At 41.9% G+C, this 26,092-nt stretch overlaps 1 protein-coding gene across 2 annotated transcripts in view; it reads right to left on the bottom strand.

Annotated features, from left to right (window-relative positions):
- tcf7l1b (transcription factor 7 like 1b) overlaps positions 1-26,092 on the bottom strand; it is a 71,404-nt gene that overhangs the window by 18,354 nt on the left and 26,958 nt on the right. For both annotated transcript variants that reach the window (XM_078251648.1, XM_078251649.1), the window contains exon 4: positions 15,851-15,934. In XM_078251648.1, the coding sequence (XP_078107774.1) occupies positions 15,851-15,934 (84 nt within the window). The remainder of the gene's footprint in view (positions 1-15,850; positions 15,935-26,092) is intronic.

The raw sequence follows: 26,092 nt of genomic DNA, 5'->3' as shown, positions 1-26,092 counted from the left end.
TGCTGCACACAGAACACATGTAGTTTATAAAATCTGATGTTTTATTATAAAGTAAACTAGTCAACAATATGACGGCCTACAAGTCCAGCTGAGATGATCAGACCATTAAACACACAACTGGTTGGATCCTTTACACTTTCTAAAATAGAGTACTTTTACTTTTAATAGTAACTAAAACTAAATCGGTTTGAGTGAAAATGTTCTCTGATGTCAGCTTGTTAGATGTGAATATGTTGTAGTTTCTTCTCTCCTCTGTGACAGTAAACTGAATATCTTTGAGTTGGGGACATCATCTTGGGCTTTTTTTTTTTTCAAAGATTATTTTTTGGGCATTTTTAGGCCTTTATTGACAGGACAGCTGAAGACATGAAAGGGGGAGAGAGAGGGGGAATGACATGCAGCAAAGGGCCGCAGGTCGGAGTCGACGCCGCGGCCGCTGCGTCGAGGAGTAAACCTCTATATATGGGCGCCTGCTCTACCAACTGAGCCCATTTTTTGACATTTTTATAGACCAAACAACTAATCGATGAATCCAACAAACAACCCACAGATTAAATCTGTAAAATAATCAGCTAGTTGCGGCCCAAAATGCCGACGCACAGACTCCCCCAAACCCCCCATCACTGCTACGACCAACACGATGAAGACAATAATAATAACCCGCGTCTCTACTTTCATTAGGCAGCGCTCCGTCTCGCAGTCATTTCCCCTGGCTGCCCGGCTCAATGGAGCACTTGTTGGCTCAACTTGTCACATGGGAGGGTCAAGGGGAGGGAGGGGGAAGGAGGGAGGGAGGGAGCGGGGGGGAGAAAGGAGTCTTGTTCCTCCAGGCTAACCTTTCTTCAATATCCCTCCTCCTCCTCACACCCCCTTCTCAACCTCTCCAACGTGGTCTGCCGAGGAACAAGGTTTGCATTGAGACGTCCGTGCACTCTCTTGCTTCACGCTGCTAAGAATTGTTCCAAATCTTTTGCTTTTATTTTTTTATTTTTTTTCCTCTGCCCATTTTTTAAAAAAGAAAAAGAAAAGGGCCAACCTTTTCCTCCCTTTTTGAATCTGTAGCAAAGTGGTGTTTTTTTCCTTCCTCCCGTGTGTAAAGCACACTTTGATTCTGCTAATGCCAGACGGAGTGAGGGAAAATATTTACTGGTGTTTAAACACGGCTATATTAAGATCTCTTTGCTCTGGACTTTATTTTTTATTTTTTTAGTTTCTCCAGACTTAAAGAGCGCATAAGGTCATGACGACGACGCGCAGAGAAACACGGTTTCACCCAACACAGAGAAAACAGGCTTTGATGAAGCTTTCGCGGCAGAAATAGTGTTGACCTGCTGGCTCGAAAATCCCAACTCCCACATGTCATGTATATTTGAGTTGTGCTTTGTTGTTCTACTTAATGTACAATGTGCCTGGATTTTTTCTCCCTATATTGTGAGGGCTGTTTGAGACCTCTAGACCCTGGTGCCAACACATTTTTTGGAAAGCACTTCAGTGAGAATTTGAAATGACACTTATTAATTATTCATATCCTGGAATACACCAATCGTGTGCTCTACACATATTTTTCTAAGTTTGAAGGCACTAGTTTCAACCTCGGTGGGGGGAGGGGGGGGGCTGCCTTTTCAGTTCTGCAGCCCCGAACCCAAAATGTGGAGAGAGGAAAGAGATGGAGAACGCAGGTTGCACATATGCAAAACTATTCGGACCTGAATCCTACCTGCCAGAGTGTCTCCGTTAGGTTAGGAATAAAACATGGCTACTTCATCAAGCAACTCCCTCTCCTTAAATCACATTTCGGTGTGGAACCGATCAAAATCAGCGTCGTTTTCTGATCAAATTCAAATGTATAACGCCCTGCAGAGATCTGAAGAGAATAACGTGTGGTTTTGTGGAATCACAAAAATTAAATAAAAAGCCAGACTAATGGCTCAATCATGAGTTAAAACCAAACAGGGACACATCAATGCCTTCTTTCACTCGCTTCATGTGTGGAGGGAATATTCCTCCAGCCCATGAGAGCTCCATACGTCTGCTTTCACCATCCAACAAGCAGAGTGTAATAAGGAAACCGCGAGGAACACGAGCCGTGTTTTAAATATAAACAACATCTACGCGATAGGACGGATAAAGGGCAACCTGGAACCAGATGGTATCTACATCGACAGACGGAATCCGTGCTCTTTACATAGACGTGCTTGTTGCAAACAGGCCTGCAGTGGTGCGTACTTCTCCGCTAGCGAGTATTAAACACCCAGAACTGGTGTTAGAGACATAGGCGGGGTGGAGGGGGGGAAAACTGGCCAGTGCAACCCCCATCTCCCCTCCCGACTCCCAGAATACTTAATAATAACTACCTTTACATAAATAAGAAAAAGACATTTGCACCATAACTTGATGCAGAAAAAGCACAAACTGTTGCAGAAACATGTACCAGAATGCAGAACATTAAGTCTTTGACACGCTCAAAATTTCAATTTTGCTCAAAAGTGGAGATCTCAACCCCCCCCCAATGTTGAACCCAAAGTTACGTCCTTGGTTAGAGCGCATTGGACATAAGCCATACAGCAGGAAGCTTTCCTGTCATGGCACAACCGTCTGACAGTATTGTTTGACAGTCTTTTCACAATGCACTACAATAGCATTTGTACAATCCATTGTTTCAGAACCATTATCTTTTTTACCCTAATTTCACTTTGCTTTTACTTAACGTTTTTATTTCTTACTGTAGCTATGTTACTTTATGTTGCTGTATACCAGTGTTTCCTTTAGGATTTTTTTTAAGCAGTGGGGGCAGGTCTGTCCGAACAGATATCAGGACGATGAGCTGACAGAACTGACAAGTTGAACGTTGTCCAATTAGAACAGGGCCACCGCGGTGACGGTTTTGGTGGCGCTGTTTGTTTAATAGTCGAAGAAAGCGAACGTTTTGGCAACAAACTCCATCAACATAACAGTATGTGGAGTTAAACTGGACGGGCCCAACAACCTCTGAATAGTTCTACTAGTTGTTAAACTGGACGGGCCCAATAACCTCTGAATAGTTCTACTAGTTGTTAAATTGCAATGTGAGCGGCAGCCAACATTATGCATTATGTCGGCAGGATCATTTAAAAGGCAACCGCGACTACATTGTGCGTCTGCCCTTTTTCTGATACCGTGGCGGCAGAATTTGTGCCACGGTGGGCCGCCACTACAAAATCAACATAGAGGAAACACTGTTTATACACTTATTGACTCGCTCTTATTTTACCTTAAAGTTGACTGTTAGCAACTGCAACTAAACAATTTCCCTGAGCGGGATCGATAAAGTATTCTGATTCATTACAAAGAAATGATGTTGGTACTCCCCGAGTATTAAAAAAACACAATAAAAAACACTAAACATGGGGGAAAAAAGGCATTTAAGTAGAGCAAGAAGTGAAACGGTCCCAGCAGTAGATAATGCACATTAGAGATAAGAGATAAGGATAAGGTATTGCACATTCCTGAGAAGTTAGCAGCCTCAGTAATAAATAGATAAGGTGTAAACATTGGTTTGATAAACTGGACGTTTGATGAATTGGGACGTAGTAAGAGGAAGGTTTAAAAAAGGGGGCTGAGCCAGTGCAGAGAAAAAGATGTCTGTCTCTTAAGAGGGTTTGAAGCTTAAAAAGGGCCGAGGTGGCAGTACCTCGCCTTGCTGTCCAACTTGGAACGGCGCTAAGAAAAGCACAGTCCTTGGTCAGTGTGGGTGGAGGGGTGGATTTCATTCAAGCAAACATGTTTTTGGATCCTGCACATCTGAATTGAATTACTAGGCAAACAGCCGATGGGGAAGAGAGCTTAGAACAAACTGAATAACCCCGCAGCTTTGTGTGTCTTTATGCTCGGTGATTCTGGGTGGGAGGCTTCGGAGGCCTTTCAAAAACTCCAGGAAAGACGGGGCTGAAAAGAATGCCTGGCATGCTGAGAAATCCAAGCCTTGTGTTTGTCAACGCCAACAGGAAGCGGACGTGAGAGGGGACTGACCGTGTCGTATGTCTTTAAAAAAAAAATAAAAAATCCCAAACTCTGCCATTCATCCATCACAGACAATGTGTGCTTTGCATCTGGTCATCGCCTTTAAAAAAAAAAAAGGGGTTGATGGGAGAAATATTGTAGTTTAAAACAATGCAGCGCAGAGCAGCGTCATATCCTAGGGCTGCAACCAAGGACTGTTTTCATGGTTGATTATTTTCTGGATTAATAGATCAGTTGTTGGTAGGGCTGCACGATATTAGGAAAATATCTAATTGCCATTATTTTGACTGATATTGCAATATGATCCACGATATTGGAGGGAATGATCGTTTTTGTATCATTATTCTCATTGAAAAATATTTAAAAGAAAATCTGTACCAAACAAAGATGTTGTCATTAGTCTGTAGGATAGGACTGTAGGCAGGGACGTCTCTGCAGCACCACTATACTTTATTTTAGAATGGTTTGACACATATTTTGCCGTTAACAATTATTGCGCCCCCCTGCGATTTGGATATTGCACTAGTTCATATTGCGATTTCGATAAGATTGCGATTAATTGTGCAGCCCTAGTTCTATCAAAGGTCAGAAAATTGTGAAAAATGTGGATCAGTGTTTCCCAAAGCCCAAGATGAGGTCCTCAAATATACTCAAAGATAGTTTTCTGTCACAGAGGAGAGACGAAACTAGAACATCAGAGACATGTTTTTACCCAAACCGATGAATCGATTGTCAAAATAGTTTAAGCGATTCATTTAATAGTTGACAATGAATCGATGGATGGATCGAATCTTTGCAGCTCTACAATATCCCCAGTGATCATTAAATATACTTAGTGTTTTTTGACAAAATCAGCACGGGATATGGATGAACTTCAGAGGGAAATACTTTGTAAACTGACAGGTTGTCTGGTAAGTCTGCCTCTGATAAACGACATCTTGTGTAATTTCACAAACTCATTCTGCGCTCCTAAATCTCTTTACTTCAGACTCAAAGTGCTGGTTCCTCGTTTCCTATTTTCTGAAGAGGATCTAGCCTCTGCAGTGGCCCAGCAGGGCTGCAGACCTCAGATCAGTATTCAGTTCAGTCCTCCCAAAGCCTTTGATTTCATGATGGATCCCGGTTGTTCACTGCCGAATGCAAAACGAGAGAATCTCACCGGACGCCCACTCAAAGCTCCGTTGAAAGAAAATGGGTCAAAAAGCAAGCATATTTATCTCTTCGGGAAAGATTTTCAGTTAATATCTCAACCTAATAGGGGTGGGAAACAAATCGATTCACATATGTATCGTGATTATTTTTTTGCCACGATTTTTAAACCTACATTGTGTAATTCTGTTGAGTTGATTCTTAGCAAAAAAAAAACTTTGTTCTTTCACAAATATGTCCTCATTCATGTGTAATTACTTCCACCAACTAATCAAAGTATTCTCGTAAGCGTAGAATCTGCCATTCAGAATCATTCGCTGGAATGACGGCCGCCATGTAGCGCCTCCATCTTTAAAATACATCAGCCAAAGAGGGAGGACGTACCTCCATCTTTATAATACATCAGCCAAAGAGGGACATACCTCCATCTTTATAATACATTAACCAAAGAGGGACATGCCTCCATCTTTATAATACATTAACCAAAGAGGGCCATACCTCCATTTTTATAATACATTAACCAAAGAGGGACATACCTCCATCTTTATAATACATCAGCCAAAGAGGGCCATACCTCCATTTTTATAATACATTAACCAAAGAGGGACATACCTCCATCTTTATAATACATTAGCCAAAGAGAGACATACCTCCATCTTTATGATACATTAACCAAAGAGGGACATACCTCCATTTTTATGATACATTAACCAAAGAGGGACATACCTCCATCTTTATAATACATTAACCAAAGAGGGACATACCTCCATCTTTTATAATACATTAGCCAAAGAGGGCCATACCTCCATCTTTATAATACATCAACCAAAGAGGGCCATACCTCCATTTTTATAATACATTAGCCAAAGAGGGCCATACCTCCATCTTTATAATACATTAACCAAAGAGGGACATGCCTCCATCTTTATAATACATCAGCCAAAGAGGGCCATACCTCCATTTTTATAATACATTAACCAAAGAGGGCCATACCTCCATCTTTATAATACATTAACCAAAGAGGGACATACCTCCATCTTTATAATACATTAGCCAAAGAGAGACATACCTCCATCTTTATAATACATTAACCAAAGAGGGACATGCCTCCGCATTTCGCCCTCTTACGCCTATTGGCACCGTGACGAATGCCAGGGGGAGATTACTCGCCAGGGAAGCGAAAAAGAGAATTAAAATGACAACGTGACAGGCAAAGCAACAAGACCAAAGTTAACACTGCAGTGGCTAGAACAGCTGCGTGTAAACGATGGAGATACTAAGAGATCATTTTGGGTTCGGCCACCGTAGGAGGGAGGGCTAGAAAGTAATATTCAGTTGGTTCACATATATAATTTCACCGCTAGATGGGATAAATCCTTACTCAGTGTAGCTTTAACAGATTCTTTTCCCCAGAATCGATACTTTTGAATTAGGTTTTTACCAATGATTCACCTAAATATTTGACTTTATGTGGTACCGTCGACAGCAACCACATCATATCCGTTTCCAGCAAAATAGAGCGAAAGCAGAAAATGCTGAAAATCCACGTTATGTTCTTCTTTACGAATTAAATAAATGTCAGACTTATTGACTGACTGACGTGATGAGCATTCTTTTTAGAAATGTCTCATGATATATCGTCTCTAGAAGTGTTTTATTCAACTTTAGTTGTTGTTAACCCTCTGAGGTCTAAGGGCATTTTCTCGATTTTTACACATCTTAAATTCTCCTTTTAAAGGGTATTTCCATATAACCTGATCCCAGTGTGTTGCATATCAACTTGTTCAGAACAAACTCAGCTTGCTGCATTTTTTTTTCTCCATTTAATCCTCTTGGCCCCCTTGGGAGCATAGGGCGTCCACCATGGATCTCCACATCGCTCTCCTCTGCCCTAAGGTCTTTTCTTCTTGCCATGAGGTCCCCGTCTTGTTCAGTTCATCAAGCGTGGACCGCCTCCAGTTGGATTTAGGTCTCCCTAGCTTCCTCTTGTCTTGGGGATTATAGTCCAGAGCTTGTCTTGCTATGTTCCTCGGATCCTTCCTAAGTGTATGACCGATCCATCCCCACTTTCTGGATTTGATTTCAATGTGGATTTGCTCCAGCTTGCTGTATAGTGAGGCCCAAAGTTGTCCAAGAGCAATGTGTAAAGAGATCATTTGACCCTAAAGCCGAAAAAGTTAATGCTCGTTTTTTTTGGGGAATTCCTCAAATCTCATGAAGATGAAAACAAACCTTCACTCATGTCGATAAATTGTTTTGTTGCTTGAAATGAGTTTACCAAAGTCTTAGGTTCACAAAAGTGGCTTTTTGAATAATGTTTGTTGTCCAAACATCGCTGGACTCTCTGGCGCGTCCTTCGCCCTCAGAGGGTTAAAGAAGTAAAAGACAATCCCAATACTCAACACAAATCCAATCGGCGCCCATTTATCATTAAAGAATCGAATGGGGACAAAAGCATATCGTCCCAGCCCTACAACTTCAAGTGTCGTATAGTCTCCTGAGAGATAAAAATTGCACCGGACACATGCAGAGAGACAAACGGCATCTCTGGAACGCTGCTCTAGACCTTAACCACTTCAATTCACTTAAACAAAATCTGTGACTAAGTGACCTATGACACGCTGGCAGTCCCCTGATGCCTTGATTACTCCAGATGCTGATACAATATTGAAACAAAGAAGTGATTCTTGGGCGCCTGTCGAGTGGAGATCAGCCCATATTTGAGCGCTGAGTGTGCCGTGATCTGATAAGTAACGGAGGGACAGACACCCCAGGTCAGTTCCACCTCAGAGAGTCACAGCTCCGCAAGTAGCGCGAGTGACTGAGGGAGCTCAGAGAGGGAAGTCCGCAGCCTCGACATCATTATCAGCTGAGTGTTTAGGCGGATTCATGCTTCTGCGTTAAATCTACGTCGTGGGTACGTATGTAGGTACATGGAGATACCGACCCAATGCCGTAGCCTGACGTGCGCCTCTCAAAAAATTTAACTACACGTCGCTCAGCCGTGGCTTTGTAGCGTTGCATTTCCCCCGACTCATTTCCTGGTTCTCCTTCTCCATAAACATGAAATCAAGGAGAGGGTTAACTTCTCCTGCTCCAGATTTCCCACCGTGGTCAGAAAGAACAGGGGAGACTCTTTGTTTCTCTCACTATGACTCTAGAGTCATGTCTACTAATCACGTCACTCTCTCACTCACTCTACCACACACTCCCCCCCCCCACACACACACACACACACACACACACACAAACACACACACACACACACGCCGGCCCTGCTATTCTCTTAAAGAGATCGACACACACACCAAACGCACAAGTATAAACTTCAGGCCGCTTACGTAGGCTACGGAGAAAGCTCTGCGTGGAGCATCTGCAGAACCATAAGTCACGCACAGGATTCAGACAGCGTCTTGTTTCCTTTCTTCTCCTCTCCCGTTTCCTCTCTCCTCCACTTTCCCCTCCCCTCTCCTTTCTCTTCGTGTCCTCTTGTCTCCTTTCCTTTTCCTCTCATGTCCTCTCTCTCCTTTTCTGTCCTTTCTTTTCCTCTGCTCTTTTGTCCTCTTCTCTATCATCTTATCTCATCTCCTCTCGTTTCCTCCCCTCTCTTCTTTCCTTTGCTTTCTTTCCTTTAGGATTGAATGTGCATTGACTGTCCAATAAAGAGACTTTGAAAACCTCTCCTCTTGTTTCCTCTCCTCTTGTTTCCTCTCCTCTCCTCTCACTCCTGATGGCTGACATGTTATCCATACTGCATCACCTGGCCCTGCAGTGCCTTTGATGTTTTATTCATGAAGAGGCAGCCCCTCTGAACACAGGGGTCTTTTTGGCGGTTTTGGGGTGCTGTACTTCATGTGTGTGTGTGTGTGTGTGTGTGTGTGTGTGTGTGTGTGTGTGTGTGTGTGTGTGTGTGTATTGATGCTGGGGTGCGGCACGTTCACAGAAAAGCTTGTTCCCTTCTTCCCAGTGCTCCCACCACCACCATTCCTACCAAAAGCAATACAGCCTGAATGCTAAACAAACCTGTCTGTTGAATAATTGAGGCTCTCAGGCCGGCGCCGGCTCCCATTAGCATACAGGCCGTACGGACCCAATCTGCACAGCCAACAGGATGATCTTTCCCTGGACTTTGGTATCTACCAAACGCTCTGATTTCTATTAAACATCCTCGAATTCTTGTTCCACACGGAAAACAAGAATTAGCAGAAATGTCAAATCACCAACGCAGAAATAATAGACATGATATCATCTAGGGCTGCAACTAACGACTGTTTTCATCGGCGATTCATCTGTCGATTATTTGCTCGATAAATGGATTAGTTGTTTGCTCTCTAAATTGTCAGAAAATGGTGAAAAAATGTGGATCAGTGTTTCCCAAAAAGTCCAAGATGACGTCCTCAAATGTCTCGTTTTGTCCACAACTCAAAGATATTCAGTTTACTGTCACAGAGGAGAGAAGACACTAGAACATATTCACATTTAACAAGCTGACATCAGAGAATTTTTACCTTTTTTTCATTAAAAAAATGACTCAAACGATTAATCGATTATCAAAATAGCTGGCGATTAATTTAATAGTTGACAACTAACCGATTCATCTTTGCAGCTCTAGCAGAGTATTGATGCTGCTTCCTGTTCACACCGACACACGCATGGCCGGTATACTAAAATGGTCATGTGATATGTGTTTTAAGTGTTAAGGACGCAGATTACTGGATATAAAACTCCTTAATTAATCGGCAACTATTTTAATAATCGATTTGAGTCTCTTTTTCTGAAAAGAAGATTAAAACTTCTCTGATGTCAGCTTGTTAAATGTGAATATGTTCTAGTTTCTTCTCTCCTCTGGGACAGGAAACTGAATATCTTTGAGTTGGGGACAAAACAAGACATTTGAGGACGTCATCTTGGACTTTTTGGGAAACACTGATCCACATTTTATAGGCCAAACTAATCGATGAATCCAGAAAATAATGGACAGATTAACAGACAGTGAAAGTAACCGTTAGTAGCAGAAGTCCAGGTCTGCTTCAGGAGTCCCTGCTGGTGTCTCTCTCTCTCTCTGGGCAGTAATCCCCGGCCCCCCAGTGTGTGCCCATCCGCTCCCCCTGCTCTCATTAGTGCAGCGTTGGGGGCCTGGGGAGCCTGCAGGCCTGGGGGAGCCAGCCTGCCTCCCCCCCTCTCTCTCTCTCTCTCTCTCTCTCTCTCTCTCTCTGTGGCTGGCGTAATGAGCACATAATCAGCCTGGCTCGCTGTCAGCAGCAGCACACCAGAGGGGCATGTGGGCTCCTGGCCCAGAGCGGAGGACGAGCGCGGGTGGGGGGTTCACTTTCTAGCCTCCGTGCCCTGGGTACACCACGCCCCCGTATTAGCGCGCCCCACAACTTATCAAATGACCCTCTAGTCACAGGTCGTCAGATCAGGCTTGGCCACTTCCTCTTTTAGTTCACATACTGAAAGCTGTTAGACTTTTAGTGAACTTCCCTACCTTTGATTCTGCTTTGAAATAGGGCTGGGCAATAATTCAATATGATCATTTACTGTCTATGGAATCATATCCTGATGAAATCATATATGGAGATATCGTGATATACAAGTAGGGCTGCACAATTAATCGGGGGGACGACACATCGCTGTGGATCGATGTATCGATTCAAAGATCCACCACGATCTGATATTATGATACGATGCAGAGTGAAAATAGCGATACATATAGACGATGTGTCTACGTATATGCCCCCTTATTTTAGATTCCCCGCGTCATATTTACTCTTTTTACTAAAAAGAATAGTTTGTTGTTACTTTAAATGCCTGGAAGAGCAGCGTTATAAAACGGACAAATCCTATTTTAGTTGGTTTATTTTTTTGAGTTGCTAGAAATGGAACTGATTGTGTTGAATAGGCGTTAATGATATCGGCTCGTATTGATCGCAGGCCCCTGAAATGGATCAAATTGATATTGTGTCGTAACAGATATCAGTAAATTTTAGTGTCTAGAGAATCAATATGATATCCTACTGTGATACAACTTGTGATTTACACCCCTACTGTGGTCAGAGGTCGGCCACTTCCTCTTTTAGTTCACATTCTAAAAGCCGTTAAACTTTTAGTGAACTTCCCTACCTTTGATACTGCTTTGAAAATGAAAGCTACCTCGTATTCGTTTCCTGCCAATTTAACCCTTGTGTTGTTTTTCTGGGTCAAAATGTACACAAAATGTTTTGGTCGTCTTTTGACACTTTTGTCACTTTTTTCGAAGTTTCTGTCAATATTTTTCTGCGCTTTTTTAATGTTTTTTTTAAGCTTTTCCCATGTTTTTATCACTTTTTTTCGAAGTTTTTATCACTTTTTCCGATGTTTTTGTCACTTTTTCCGATGTTTTTGTCACTCTTTTCTGCTTTTTTGACATTTTCTTCCTACGTTTTTCAACGTTCTTTTATCAATTTTCAACATGCTATGAAGTTGAATAAAACACCCAAATAATAAAGAAAGTAGTGAACTGATCATTTATTTAACTCGTGTTGAGCATTGTATGGAACCATCCACGTCATTTTGTTTTCAAATTTGGTTAAAAGAAACCCACATTTCTGATATAGAAACTTTTTGAAAATGGGTCAGATCTGACCGGAGGACAACGGGAGGGTTTCATTGGAGATGTTTGGCCCGTTCTGTAGATACGTGTTATTCAACTGGAATAAAAATAGCTGAATGATCTAGAGCTGCAAAGATGAATCGATCAGTTGTTAGGTAAATTAATCGCCAAATGTTTTGATAATCAATGAATCTGTTTGAGTCATTTTTTATGAAAACAAAAGGTAAAAATTCTCTGATGTCAGCTTGTTAAATGTGAGTATGTTCTAGTTTCTTCTCTCCTCAGGGACAGGAAACCGAATATCTTTGAGTTGGGGACAAAACGAGACATTTGAGGACGTCATCTTGGGCTTTTTGGGAAACACTGATCCACATTTTTCACCATTTTCTGACATTTTAGAGAGCAAACAACTGACGTTAACACCGGCCATTACATTTAGGTTTAAATACAATAAACAACAGTATTTAGCTGATGTTTGGTTTTCAAGCACTTACGCATTATGATATCATTAGATATATAATTAGATATATAATATATAGATATATATATATATATATTAGGGCTGTCAATCGATTAAAAAATGTAATCTAATTAATTACATACTCTGTGATTAATTAATCGAAATGAATCACATACATAATTAATGGTGCCTGAACCGATACTTTTTAAGAAAGTAAAAAAAGAAAAGAAAAAAAAAGGTACTAAACAACAGTTGGTGACATTAAAGAACGGCTTGTTTATTGCTAAGGCCATATGGTCAAAATTAAATGTTTAATAATAATGTATAACAATAACAATAACTAATTTCACTAGTAAATTGCTGTTGAACCATCAGATGGGAAAAGGACATTTACAATAACTTCAAATGCACCACGAGGCTGTAGTTTACCAGTTTCATTGAACGCACCGTCTGTGTTGTTTCTCCGACGGCAGCTGCAGATTGTTACATCCCGGTGTTGAATCCTCTACAGTAAAACACAGTCACGCTTTACACCGTTTAGCGTTAGCTGTCAGCATTTTAACCGTGTTTAATCCAGCTACTAGCTAGCGGTAGGCTAACGTTAGCTGCTGTCGAGTATAGTGTTAACTAGCTAGCGGTAGGCTAACGTTAGCTGCTGTTGAGTATAGTGTTAACTAGCTAGCGGTAGGCTAACGTTAGCTGCTGTCGAGTATAGTGTTAACTAGCTAGCGGTAGGCTAACGTTAGCTGCTGTCGAGTATAGTGTTAACTAGCTAGCGGTAGGCTAACGTTAGCTGCTGTCGAGTATAGTGTTAACTAGCGTCATGTGCAGCGGTGTTTGTGTTTCAGAGCATCAGAGAGAAGTGCAGACATATCAGTGGCACCAGATTTCGGTAGCCAGGGTTGGCAGGATGAAGATTTATGATGAAGTAAATGTTCCAATTAATAATCCAGGCCAAACATTCTCGTCTCCGTCCTTCATTTTACAGTCCAATGGGGCTAGAACGGCTCCGGGTCAAACCTCAATATGGAATGGATTAATCTGCCTTATTTTTTTTAACGCGTTATTTGTTCTCAGATTAATTAATCAAAATGAACACGTTATTTTGACAGCCCTAATATATATATATGAAAAAGTTGCAGCCTTAAAATGATTATATTAAAAAGCATTAAAGTATCGTCTTTAATTTAATAAAACCAAAATACAAAGAAGCTTCTACCCACGCTAACATATAGAGCCTGTATATGCATTTATAAGTTCATATGTGCAGATATAAAAAGCATTCAATTGAATAACAGCAAAAGAACAAACTTAAAGTAAAGTACACATGTAAGCACACAAAAGTGAAGGCTACTTATTATTCTGACAATGCGAGTAACATTTTTTCCAGCGAACAGTTGGATCCCTCACATTCTCAGTCTTCTACAATGTTTCTTTCTGCATTGAGTTTTTTTGTATAGCTTTAATGACGCTCAGAGAGACGAAGGCCAAAAAAAAAAAAAAAAAAACGCCAACAGAGAGCCACATGAAGAGTAACAGCATCCGCCCAAGGACAGAACAGAAACAATTTGAAAAACAGGGAACTCAAACTCGGTCAATGTGCTTTCATTTCCTTTAAATCCAACTGCTATTATCCCACTCATTGTTTTGACTTTCTCTTAATTCCATCTCCCTGCTTTGTGGATTCACAGAGTCCATAATGTTACACATTGTCTAACTGAACTAAACAGATTTGAGCGAGTTTGCTGCAACCAAACGTCACACAGCAGCTGCTGTGTGCCAACAGGGTCACAGACAGGTCGGCGTTTATTCTATTAAAAATGGATTGAATTGGTTTCTATTGAGACTAAAGTCAGTCCTGGATTCAGCAAACACCAATTCCCCATTTGACAATGCAAACAATGAGGACGTTGTCATGTGCATCGCTGAGATCACGGGATCCAGGGAATCAGCCACAAACTCAGTCTACGTCTACACTGCTACGTTGTGGTCTTAAAAACATATATCTTTTGCTACGTTCACCCCTCGCGTCCACACTACTGCTGTGTTTCCGAGCCCCTAAAACGGAGACATTTGGAAACACTGCTGCCCTCGATTTGGTGTGAAAACTCCGGGGTTGTTTTGTAGTCTGGACGGACACAAACGGAGACCTTTGGAAATGACGACGACGCAGAACGCCGGCGTTCGTTCTTGACGGCCCTATCACGTGACCGTTCCCCGGAAGAAGAAAAAAAACACGCTGCAACGTCCTGGACTGACTATCGATGGATATCTTTCTGACTCTCAATCTGTTTTCCTCCGCCTTTATTGCATTGTAGTCACGCATTACTTTCAGTAACAGTTCCAACTAGTTGTTGCTCTGTCTCCGCAGTCTTTTCTGCAACAGAGCTACTTATAATGTAGAAAAATAACACACTGCTGGGCGGATTCTTGATTTTGAAGAAGGCCTCAGGGATGAAACGCAGTCCGAATAAATAGAGAAATGCATATATTTTGCTCGCAGCACCTGAGAAGCCCCGTGGGAGTTCGCTCAGAGTTGGAGTAATATCACTCCGCCCAAGTAGCAGAAGTAGCAGTGCTTCGCCTTCTGAGAATATAGTTCCCAGTTTGTATACGGTTAGAAGATGGCTGTGTCTCATGCAACCTTGTTATTTGTACACGCTGTGACTATACAAATCACAACATGTAAATAGGAACATGTTGGCGTTATTTAGTCACTTATTGGGAGCAGTAGGCTAGATGGAGCCGGTTACCTCCAGGATCTGTGCTAAGCTAGGCTAGCGGTGGGGGCGTCAGACAGAGTTATGACACGCACGGAGATGAGAAGGGTATGTATGGACTTATCTAACTCTGGGGGACACAGTGAATAAGCTAAAGTCCAAATAAGTCGGCGTGTTCCAGAGATGCAGCCTCAGCAAGCTCGTCTAGCCAGGATATGTGAGGACTTACCAGAACTTAGGAAACGCCCTGATACAATCAGGCAGGTGAGATGCCAGACAGATGCTCGTGCTATCTAAAAATGTTTTCAATCCCAAACACACCCATCGCTCAGCGAAGCCACAGAGCAAACAGGTCTGCCGAGGCCCCGCATTGTCTAACCCGAGTGAGACACCGGGGGTGACTAGTTCACACCTGTGTGGGAAGGTTCAAGAATGGCAAAGAGTTTGGAAAGTTGAGAGATTTATGGTGGAGACAAGGAGTGATTGTGGTAAAGACAGACAGACATGCGGGCGCTAAGGGGGGGGGGGGGGGGGGGTAGCTAACTGTGGATGGATGGGAACCAGCAGATTTACATGCGTACTATAACTTCATTATTGTGAAAATAACCACATTACGGTGATTGTGTAATTAAAGCATTTAATGTACGTATATGGTTCGCTGTGAATTGATTCCCCCCCCCCAATGAGTTGACATGATTTGTTTGATAATTAGGTTAATGTCCCGGAGGAAAAATCTAATTAGTGCCAAGAAATAAGGCGAGGGACAGTGCTTATCGTGTTATTTGTGTGTGAAATGTAAATGGGTTCCCTCCCTCCAACCGGCCACGTTGCTTTCTCTGGTTTGACTTCACAATCTTTTTTTTGTTTTTTTTAGCTTCATCTTGTCATTAATTCAATCCATTTGCGTTTTGTTTTCGAGTGTCCACTTACTAAATGCCCCGGCGTTGGAGAACGGGAGTCTTTTAGTCCTGCCGATCCAGGGACGTCCAAAAGAGGCCATTTCATCTGCAGGTACTGCGGGGGGGGGGAGACAGAAAAGGAGCCGAATGAAACAACACGTAAACATACACAGAAGAGCTGCAAAGACTTGTCAGCTAATGAATTTACTATAACTATTTTGATAACCGACGCATCGGTTTGAGTCATTTTCCACGACAGAAAGCTCCGATGTCAGCTGGTTGAATGTGAATATGTTCTAGCGTCTTCTCTCTCTGTGACAGCGAGCTGAATGTCTCCGAGTTGTGGCCAAAACAAGACATTTGAGGATGTCGCCTCGCGCTACGACTAATCCATTAATTGAGAATAACAATCAACAGATTAATCAGCCATGCAAATGACCGTTAGTTGCGGCCCTAAATACACAGTAACCAAAAACATCAAAACATACAAGATTTGACAAAATGCATTCAAAAGCAGACAGTATAGAAACCAAAAGGCATAATCTAAGGCTCTATGTTGCAGGGAAAAGGTATTTACTGTTACTAAACTGCCACATCATCGTGGGGTTAGGGTTAGAGTTAGGGTTCATGTGTCATGACTGTGACATGACACTGTCATGTGTTCATGACACTGTCACTGTGTTATGTAGATACCTTGGAGTAAAGTAAAGTGTAACCAAACTTACTTTTATAGGAAAGTGTTTAAGAATATTAAATACGCTGTTGGGTTTTAATCCTGCCCTGCCTTGCCCATTTAATGTATGTCTGTGTGCATTTACAGGTATATATGTATGTGTGTGTGTATACATGTATGCATACATATATACACATATATACATACAGTAGATGGTGCTTTATGACACCTCTGTTTTTTGTATTTTACTTCATTGTTGTTGGCTGTGTTGTTCTTGTTTTATTTGCTGTGTTTCTGGAAAGCACTGTGTAACCTTGTTAAGAAAAGTGCTACAGAAATAACGTTTGTTATTATTATATAAACCGTAGGGACTGAAGCATGCAAAAGTGTTATGACTGGGTGTGGGGCCCGCAGAGATCTCCGGCAGACACCTGTAGCTGCTGGAGTCAGACAGAGCCAGGTCCTGGCAGGGTGGGAGAACACAACGGACTGCTGGAGGACTGTGAAATTGCCGTTTGTCAAGGAAAAAAAAAAAAACAGAAAAAAAAAAAACCAAGAGGCCAGCTGTGGGCGCCCCGTCGCTGAGCCGGAGGTGGGAAGAGACAGCCGGAAGGAACCCGCGTTTACAGAGGTTGGGGCTGCGGACTCGGAGCTAACTCTGGCCTCCATCGCTTTGGCCTTTTGAACCCTGGGACACGGTCCCTCCTCCTTTTCTGTGTCAATGCTTTTTCACACATGTATCAAAGTTATCATACAGGGCTTGTGGAAGTGTTTGCTTTCCCTCTTTTTTTTTTTTTTCTTTTTTTTTCCTCTCACACGTCACAGAGATTTCCAACAAACCAAAGGATTTCCGCTGACCATCCTTTTGCCGCCGTGCCACCGCTGTGTCTTTTTGTGATTTACTGCCTCATGCGACAAGCTTCTTCTTTCTTTCTTTCTTTCTTTCTCTTTTTTTGTCCTCCAGCAATGGCGATAGCATGGAGCCCGAGCTTGGAAAGCACGGCTCAACCATCTGGTTTGTGAATCAGTTTACATACCAGACACGGCAGCTTGTCATGCATGTGGATTTTTCTCTCTGGTACAATTTGAAATTAATTAAAAGGGGGTTGATACGATAGGTTAGGTTATGTTTTTTTGCACATACAGGTCCGTGAAAATGACCCCTAAAGGTATCATAGTTTGTTATTTGAAGATTGCCTTTTGGGCATAGGAGCGTACTATGGGTTACACATTCTGTCTGTTAAGTGATGATTACACAATCTCACCGTGCATCCTCTGTTATTATTCTACAATGTACACAGTCCTTTTTATTTACATAGCTTTCCACTCGCAAATTCCTATGCCCAAACAGTTTGACGTCCACCCATAGCAAAACATCTGATGGACGGAGCATCATTTTTTCATTTTGTTTTTTTTTAAATGACTGACAAAAGCAGTTAAAGATAAATGACGACAAACAAGCAAAAACTGGAGGAGCCGTGCGTTCACGTTCGGATTTAAAAAGAAAACTTCATTCATCACTCAGGGGTTTGTGAGGAGGAAGGAAGCTTGGATGGCTGTGCAGGTTAAAAATGGAAAAGACATTATAGCAGGGGGTTGGGGGGGGGGGGGGGGGGGGGGGGGGCAAGGATAAGGGAGAGGAGGGAGAGAAAAAAAACATTTTCAGGAATGAGTTTGTCGGAGCAGGCAGAGGGTATTGTTTCCTGACAGCTGGGGTCCAACAGAGAACCGAGGCAGGGGGCGGGGGGGAGGGTGGTGGTGGTGGGGGGGGGGACCCTTTTTCCCTTTCGAAAAGAGGGGGAAATTCTTGGAGTTGACATCAGCCCTCTTCATTTTCACTATACTGCTCAAGGCTGAATCGTAGGTTCCCAACTAATGGGCCCGAGTCCATACAACTGTCAGGAGCCAGTTGCCTTTAGAGGCTGCTAGCTCCCACATTGAAACTTTACTCTGCTGTGTGCACGGCGCCTAATGAATGCTGCTCTCCGGAGAGAGAGAAAAATCCAAAAACAATGCCGTTTTTTTACTTCTCTGTCTAATCTATGTCAATCATGAGTCCTTCCACAAATGAAACGAGCGCTATTGTGAGCGTTTGGTCTTGCCCGGGCCGTGCCCACCACCGGCTCTGCCCCCCCCCGCCCAAATCCATCCTTTATTTTGACAGCTTCTGCCAGGACCGGGGAACATGCCCCCGGGCACTTTTTGGTTTCGGAGGCGCCTACTTTTCTTTTAATTGCCAGCGTTGCCCTATGGAGCAACTGTTTCGCACACACTCGCCGGAACATCCAGCTGGGTAATGCGAAGCCGCACACTGTCACATTAGCTCTAGTCCAGACTACGGCAGCAGCACACCACTCACTAACACATGAGACAGAGAGAGAGAGAGAGAGAGAGGGTGTTTGGGTCTAGGAGTTGTTTCAGGAAACAAAAGGCGAGGAATTGTGGGCCGTGCTGCTGAGCGAAAAACTTTCTCACTGTTACAGGAAAGAAAACCCAACCCAAGGGAAGTGTAAGAAAAAGAAAAGTTAGGACAGACGCAGCATTACAGTGGATGTTTCAAATAGTTATGACACGTGATATTAAAATGTTTGTAAAAGATTGAAACAGGAGATACGTTAATAACACTAACTACGTCTGATCTTGTTCTCTTTTTCCAGAAACTGCAGCTCAAGAGTCAATTTGAGTACGTCTGCTAGAAGTGTGTCTGAAAGTTGTTGGGTATTTTTTTGCTGACAGGGCACATTGGCTGATTGACTTCCTAAGAGCAGCTGACAGGCAGGAGAGGCAATGACACAATGATGCATGTAATATTCCGGTTTTTGCCCTTATTCCGTAAAAGACAATATTCCGCCTAAGCTGTTTAGACGGCTGATAAAATGTACTATTCCCCTAATATTCCCGTTTATATGAAGCAGTGTTAAATAGGATTATTTCATAGTTTTGCACCGGTGGTGGACTTGTTGGAGCGTGCGAACACAGCGTCCCTCTTTGATTACTTCAACCCCTTTCTTTAAAAAGGTCAGTGTGGCGATGTGTGAGCATAACCAAAAACCTGTTGATATCCAAGTATTTCATGACGTGTTCAAGTAGCTGTGTTTCTCCTTCTTTTCTTTTGGGCAGGCATCTCTGCCGCAGCCATGCAAACTGTCGGCTGGTTGGTTTGTGTCCAACAACCGTAGCAACGCACAGAGCTGACCGTAGGCCGTAAACAGGCAGGAAGCCGTAAACTGTCAAAAACTGCAGTAAAAACCCTAATTGAGACACAGATTCTGAATGCACTGTATGTCCAAGGAATGCCTCTTAAAACCAGAATATCATATACGTAATCTGAAAATGCTATATTTGGAAATTAGACCTTATTCTGAATATCCAAATAGAATATGCCGTTTAAATGACCTGTATCAAATTCAGAATATTAGTATGTTAACATACTCAATGTAACTGCGGGACATTAAGAGATGCTTTCCACATGCCCTTATTTTATTTAGAAACAAACACAGACATATGGTCGGGGCACATAGCAATGGGAGCTGGAAGCTTTGGGTAAACAGACTCGGACGGACTACTGAAAGAAACGAGCAACCAAAGGGAAGTTTAGCTGATCTATTTTCACAGCTTTCTCTAATTGTCTTCCAGCTTTCCCTGCTTGCCTCCAACACTCAGAATAGACATCAGTAGAATGTGCTACTTTTACAGGACCCAGATGCGACAAAGGTGGCAGTGATGCCACCGAAATTTTCCAAAAAAGCTACACTGGAGCCCTTTGGTTTTTTGAACACAGAGAATGCAACATATGCTCTGGGGCCTGTGGCCTGCCAGAGCTGGGTTCTAATTGTTACATCGCTCTCACAGAGCGAAGGAAAACACAGCCAAGAGTCTTTGTCATCTCTGAAGTGTGTGTGGTGCCATACTGCAGGCCAACATCAGAGCGCCGAGGAGAGACAGATGTCTGGACATTTTGCTGTCAAACTAAGTCAGAAACTCTGCCAAAGGGACGGAGAGAGAGAATAAAATCCCAAACTTTGCTAGCTGCTGTCTGTCGACGTTCAGGGCTGCATTGAGAAGTCATAGACCCTTACGAAGTAAACTCAGAAATAATATCAACGTAGAATTGTACTTACAGTTCTATATAATGTGCATGAAACATTTCTTGATTCTAGAAAACGGCAGATATGCGCAACAACTAGGGCTGCAGCCCTAGAAAAAATTAAAAATTACTTAAACCAATTAATCGATAAATAGTTGGCGATTAATGTCATAGTTGACAACTACTTGTTTCCTCTATTTGAGGACGGATCAATCAACTTTAACAAAAATAACAGTTAGTTGCAGCCCTATTATTATCTTAAACATTATCTAAATGTTATTGCATCTTATGCTGAATTGCATTAACTCAAGAAGTCAAGAGCAGACAAAGTCAAAGACAAAGAGCAGATAATAAAAGAGTGATTATGTAGGCTATAGAGCGGCAGCTCAGACGCTTGTCAAACGGCTTCTCCTGGCTTGTGTTGAATAGCAGAGCGGCAGGAATGCCTCGGCGGATCGCTCCGGCAGATAATGTCAATCACCTACTGTGTGGAGAGCCCCTCCCCATTGTTTTCTGTCACCCCCCCAACAGAAAACAAATGGGTCGCACAGCTTGCTGTTTGGCTGAGGTGTTAATTACCGTCCCCTGCCCCATATGAACAGCAACATTCAGACAATGGGCCCCGTCAGGCCCCCCGCTCGACTGTCCCTCCCTGGTTTGCTCTGCTGATATCACCTTCCCATGCGGGGCCACTGACACCTCAACCTGATCTATGCACGGAACACAATTAAAAGTTTTTTGGGGACAAAGACATTGTGATAAGTAGCCCCCGCCTGGCCGCAGAGTTTACATTAAGGCTCATTGTTTACCAACATTAGAGGCAATTACAGCCACAATTCTTAAGCAAACCTCGGCGGCCATTGTGCTAATTAGTGTGTAATTGATGGGGAAACGACAAGCAGCTCAGCCGCTCAGACCCACAATGCACTGCTGGGCCACTGCAAATTTTTCTGAATGGGGACCATGTCCCATTATCCGGTTCACTGTGAAGTAAGTAGATTAGTCAGGGAGGAAGTTATTAATTAAAGCTATCTTAAAGGAAGGTACAAAGAGATGAAAAAAAAAAAGAGATATATATTCAGTGAGGGTGTAACTTGTTCGGGGAAATTACAGACTTCGGTTTCTGTTTTTTCTTCTGTCGGTCTTTAGCTGCTGTCACGTCGGGCACCGGTCTCTAAAAAACTATGCAAACTACACTTTAGGGCCTTCGTCTACTAAAGAAATCTTTAGTCAAATCACACTCCTCCACAAAGAATCATGCAAAAAGTGACACTTTAAATCTTGTGTTGTCCAAAAATGTGCTCAGAAGTTTCTTGGAGATAAATCATAGGGCTGGGCTGCTAATAAGTTAATAAGTCTAAAAAGTTCAAAAAATGACATCACTTTACTGTAATGCAGCCTTTGAAACCAGGAAGAGACAACACTTAATAATCAAAATCTAAGACGATATTTAGCCTCATATCACGATATTGATTTATATTCATACACTGCCCAGCCCCAATAAATCATTCAGCAAGAAAAAAACATTTCTTTTAAATGGAGTGTGTGGTAGAGGGAGGGAGAAGTGAGAGAGTGACGGTGATTAGCCACGGCGTAGATCTTACGCAGAAGTATAAATCAAGCTTAACGCTCATATCGACTAAGTTGATTTAATCGACAGATCTGTAAAAACTCAGTTTCTCCACAAAGAAAACACTTGAAATCTTGTGTTTACCAGATATGTGCTCAAAGGTTTCCTGGAAACAAGTCATTCAGGATTTAAAAAAAAAAAAAAAAAAAAACGGATTAAAAAAAAGGACTAATCTTAGTCGACTGAGACCAAAATCTTCCGATAAGTCGACTAATTGCTCTCTTTGGTTCCTCTCATGAAGAGTTTAAAAAAAAAACATTTTCACAGAAATACTCTGGGACTTGTGTACATCTAAACTCAGAAGTTTAATGGAAACAAATCATTCAGCATGAAAAAGCTTTTTTTTTTTTTAAATGACTTATCGACTCGAGCAATCGTAGTCGACTAAGACCAAAACGACCGATTAGTCGACTAACCATTAAGAAGTAGCAGCCCGGCTACATTTGTCCGTTTTTCCGCTCTTCACTTGAGTTACATATACAGCCGAGTCTCTTAGCGTTATATTAACCCTGAGCAGCCTGAGCGGAGATAGCATCCTGCTAATGGCGAGCCCATTTGAAGTGTCCATTAGTCCATAGAGGAATGAAGTTAAGTGACTATGACAGGGCCACTCCCTCCGTTCGCCGGGGCCTCCATTGTGACCCGGTTGGTCTCCCTGCACTCTTATTCACAGCCCGGTTTAAAAAAAAAAAAAAAAACTGGGTCAAAGGTCAGACATCCAGAGTGCTGCAGTTTCTATGGCAACGTGGCCTATTAAGGCCAGGCTCATTGGCCTCTCAACATGCTCTTGTACACAAAGGAACTATTAGTGCAAAGAGGGAGAGAGGAGAGTGAAGAGGGGAGGCAGCGCCAGGGAGGTCTCGACAACACAGACGCAAGGTTTTTCCAACATTTCCAAGATGGTTACGCACTCTGCCCGCAGCTCCGTCCACGTCTATATGAAGTAGAGCTGCAGAGATTAATCAACTCGTCACTTTGCAACATTTGTCTTTTCTTATTATAACCCCAAAGTTCATTTTCACTCATGTCAAGAGTGCAATTATAAAGTTATAGGCCTCAGTTTAACAATGAGATCATTAAACTGTCTTTCTCCAGTGGAAACTTGTGTAATTATTCTCTCTCCCCTTTCATATCTCAGCTTTCCTATCTAATAAAGGCAGAAATGCCCAAAAAATAAAAAATATTTTTATTATATAAATATTGTTCTAGTTTCTTCTCTCCTCTGTGACAGTAAACTGAATATATCGGAGTTTGTTTTTTTTACCATTTTCTGACATTTTACAGACCAAACATCTAATTGCTTAATCCAGAAAATAATCGACAATGAAACCATTTAATAGCTGCAGCCCTAGTTGGATGGCAGCTCCACATAATCCCTCATCCATTTCCATGGCTTTATACCAACCCCCCCCCCGACCAAATGTGACTCATTTGCCTCACATTTAGAGTAGCTACATTAGGGGGAAAAAAAGATCTAATCAGCCTTATATGACATAGAGTAGGCCAAGGAGCATGGGAAACACACACCTTTTGTTTGACCTTTTTCTGACATTTTATGGACCAAATAACTAATGCATTAAGCGACAAGGATTTTCCAAGATTTCCAAGATGGTTGCACGAAGAATCACGCAAAAGCATCGCTTTAAATCTTGTGTTACTTGGAAATAAGTCAATCAGCACGAAAAAAAAGTATAAAAAAATGACTAAACTGACGCTTAAAGGATTCTTAGTCGACTGGGAGCGAAACGACCGATTAGTCGACTCAGAGGAAGCAGCCCTAGAGTTTAGACACTTAAAGCTTTAGTGCGTAACTTTTTGATATTAACGAACGGGGCTGTGAGATCACGGAAGGCTTGTATCATGTGGACGTGCCGACAGTGTTGTTGTCATAACTCAGAATTCCTCATGGGGGCGACAGAAACTACGCACTATCGCTTTAAGAGGAAACTGTCCGTGTGGGTTATGTATTAGGAAATCAAAAATAAAAAGGTTGAGCCGCATTTACAGTAGGGCTGCACGGTATGAGGACATTATGCGGTAACGTTGCTGAATATCGTAATAGCGATATTACTTGCGGTAAATAATCCGATATTAAAGTGTACTCAGTTCTGCAATTAAAGGAAACCATTTGGAAACCAAATGGAAAGTTGAGTTGAATATAAAAAGGAATCAAAAACTTTTTGTTTTTTAACTGATATTTTCGTGTGTTTCGCGTTGTGTCGCACTCTTCCCGATGCGTTTATTGCTTATCATTTCCAATATTCAACTCCTTAAAAGTCAACAAGCAACGCAGTCAGAGACTGTGTCCTCATGCATATTCTGTCCAAACTGGCTACTAAACTGGGTTTATTTAAAAGTGCTGGGAGTGAATTTACTGCCGTTTCAGTCATAAAACAGCATGTAGAGAAAACAAGGCCAAAACAAACGCCTCTAAAAAGATTCTTTAGCATTCGGTCCCAGTGAGCGAGCTGCCACTTCAGCAGGAGTTTGCATTTTTTTGCAACTCAAGCAATTATTTTGTATCAGGGTTGTTTTGTTTTTTTTTCCTTCTTCTTCCTTTTGCATGATGACATGATTACTGAGTTATTGCTTCCCGGATCCACAGCTTTTAAAACTCACGAGTCTCTGAATGAAGTCGCCATTGTTCTAAATCCGTCTCGTTGACTTCCAGGTACTTTGAATCAGACGTAGTTAACCCTTGTGTTGTCTTACAACTTGTCAAAATTGAAAACTGTTGAAAATTTGTGTCGCTTTTATCAACGATTTAGTCACATTTTCACAGTTTTAGTCACATTTTTCAACGTTTAGCCACTTTTTTCAATCATTTTGTCACATTTCTCAACGTTTTAGTCACATTGTTTACTGTTTTAGTCACATTTCTCAATGTTTTAGTCACATTGTTTACTGTTTTAGTCACATTTCTCAACGTTTTAGTCACATTGTTTACTGTTTTAGTCACATTTCTCAACGTTTTAGTCACATTGTTTACTGTTTTAGTCACATTTCTCAATGTTTTAGCCACTTTTTTCAATAATTTAGTCACGTTTTTCAATCTTAGTCACATTTTTCAATCTTTTAGTGACATTTTTCAACGTTTTAGTCACATTGTTTACTGTTTGTCACATCTCTCAATGGTTTCTTTTTTCACTAATTTAGTCACATTTTCCAATCTTTTAGTCACATTTTCAACAATTTAGTCACATTTTTCAATGTGTCAGTCTAATGTTCACTGTTTTAGTCACATTTTCCAATTTTTGTGTCGCTTTAATCAACGTTTAATTCACATTTCTCAATTTTTTAATCACTTTTTTACTTTGCTGCATGTCATTCCCCCTCTCTCTCTCCAATTCATGTCTAAGCTGTCCTCTCAAAAGTAAAAATAAAATGCCACAAAAAAAGCATATCACACCATAATCATTTATTTTACCTGCGAAGAACGTTGCATGCACCCATCCATGTTATTTCTGATACAGAACGGCTTAAAGGAAGCGTTCAGTCTCGCTGGGGTTAAACTTAGGAACAAGTGAGTAATTCTGTTACAGAGCAGCACAAACAGCAGGCCGTATAAAAAAACTCACTGTATAATTAGACACACAAGAAAATAATTACGCATCTGGTGAGAGCAAGGCCATCTCATAAAGACGGAGAGGAGGGTGCGAAGCTATTCAAGTCAATTATGTGCAGTCCGTTATGTGGTTTCCCGTACCTGGGAGATCTGCTTTCAATTGTCACAGACTGCTCCGTTTAATGTCAACGTGATCTGATGTCAGGACAGGCTACACCCCTAAAATGTCAACGGTGTCGTCCCTTCCCCATGTCCTGTGGCGTTGTTTGTCCGAAACGCACAGGAACACAACTTTTTATTGTTTGGGGAGTCGCCTCG

Source organism: Sander vitreus, chromosome 5, assembly GCF_031162955.1.
Source record: "Sander vitreus isolate 19-12246 chromosome 5, sanVit1, whole genome shotgun sequence".
NCBI lineage: Eukaryota > Metazoa > Chordata > Actinopteri > Perciformes > Percidae > Sander > Sander vitreus.
The sequence above is the reverse complement of the archived record's forward strand: the minus strand, read 5'-3'. Positions and strand labels throughout refer to the sequence as shown.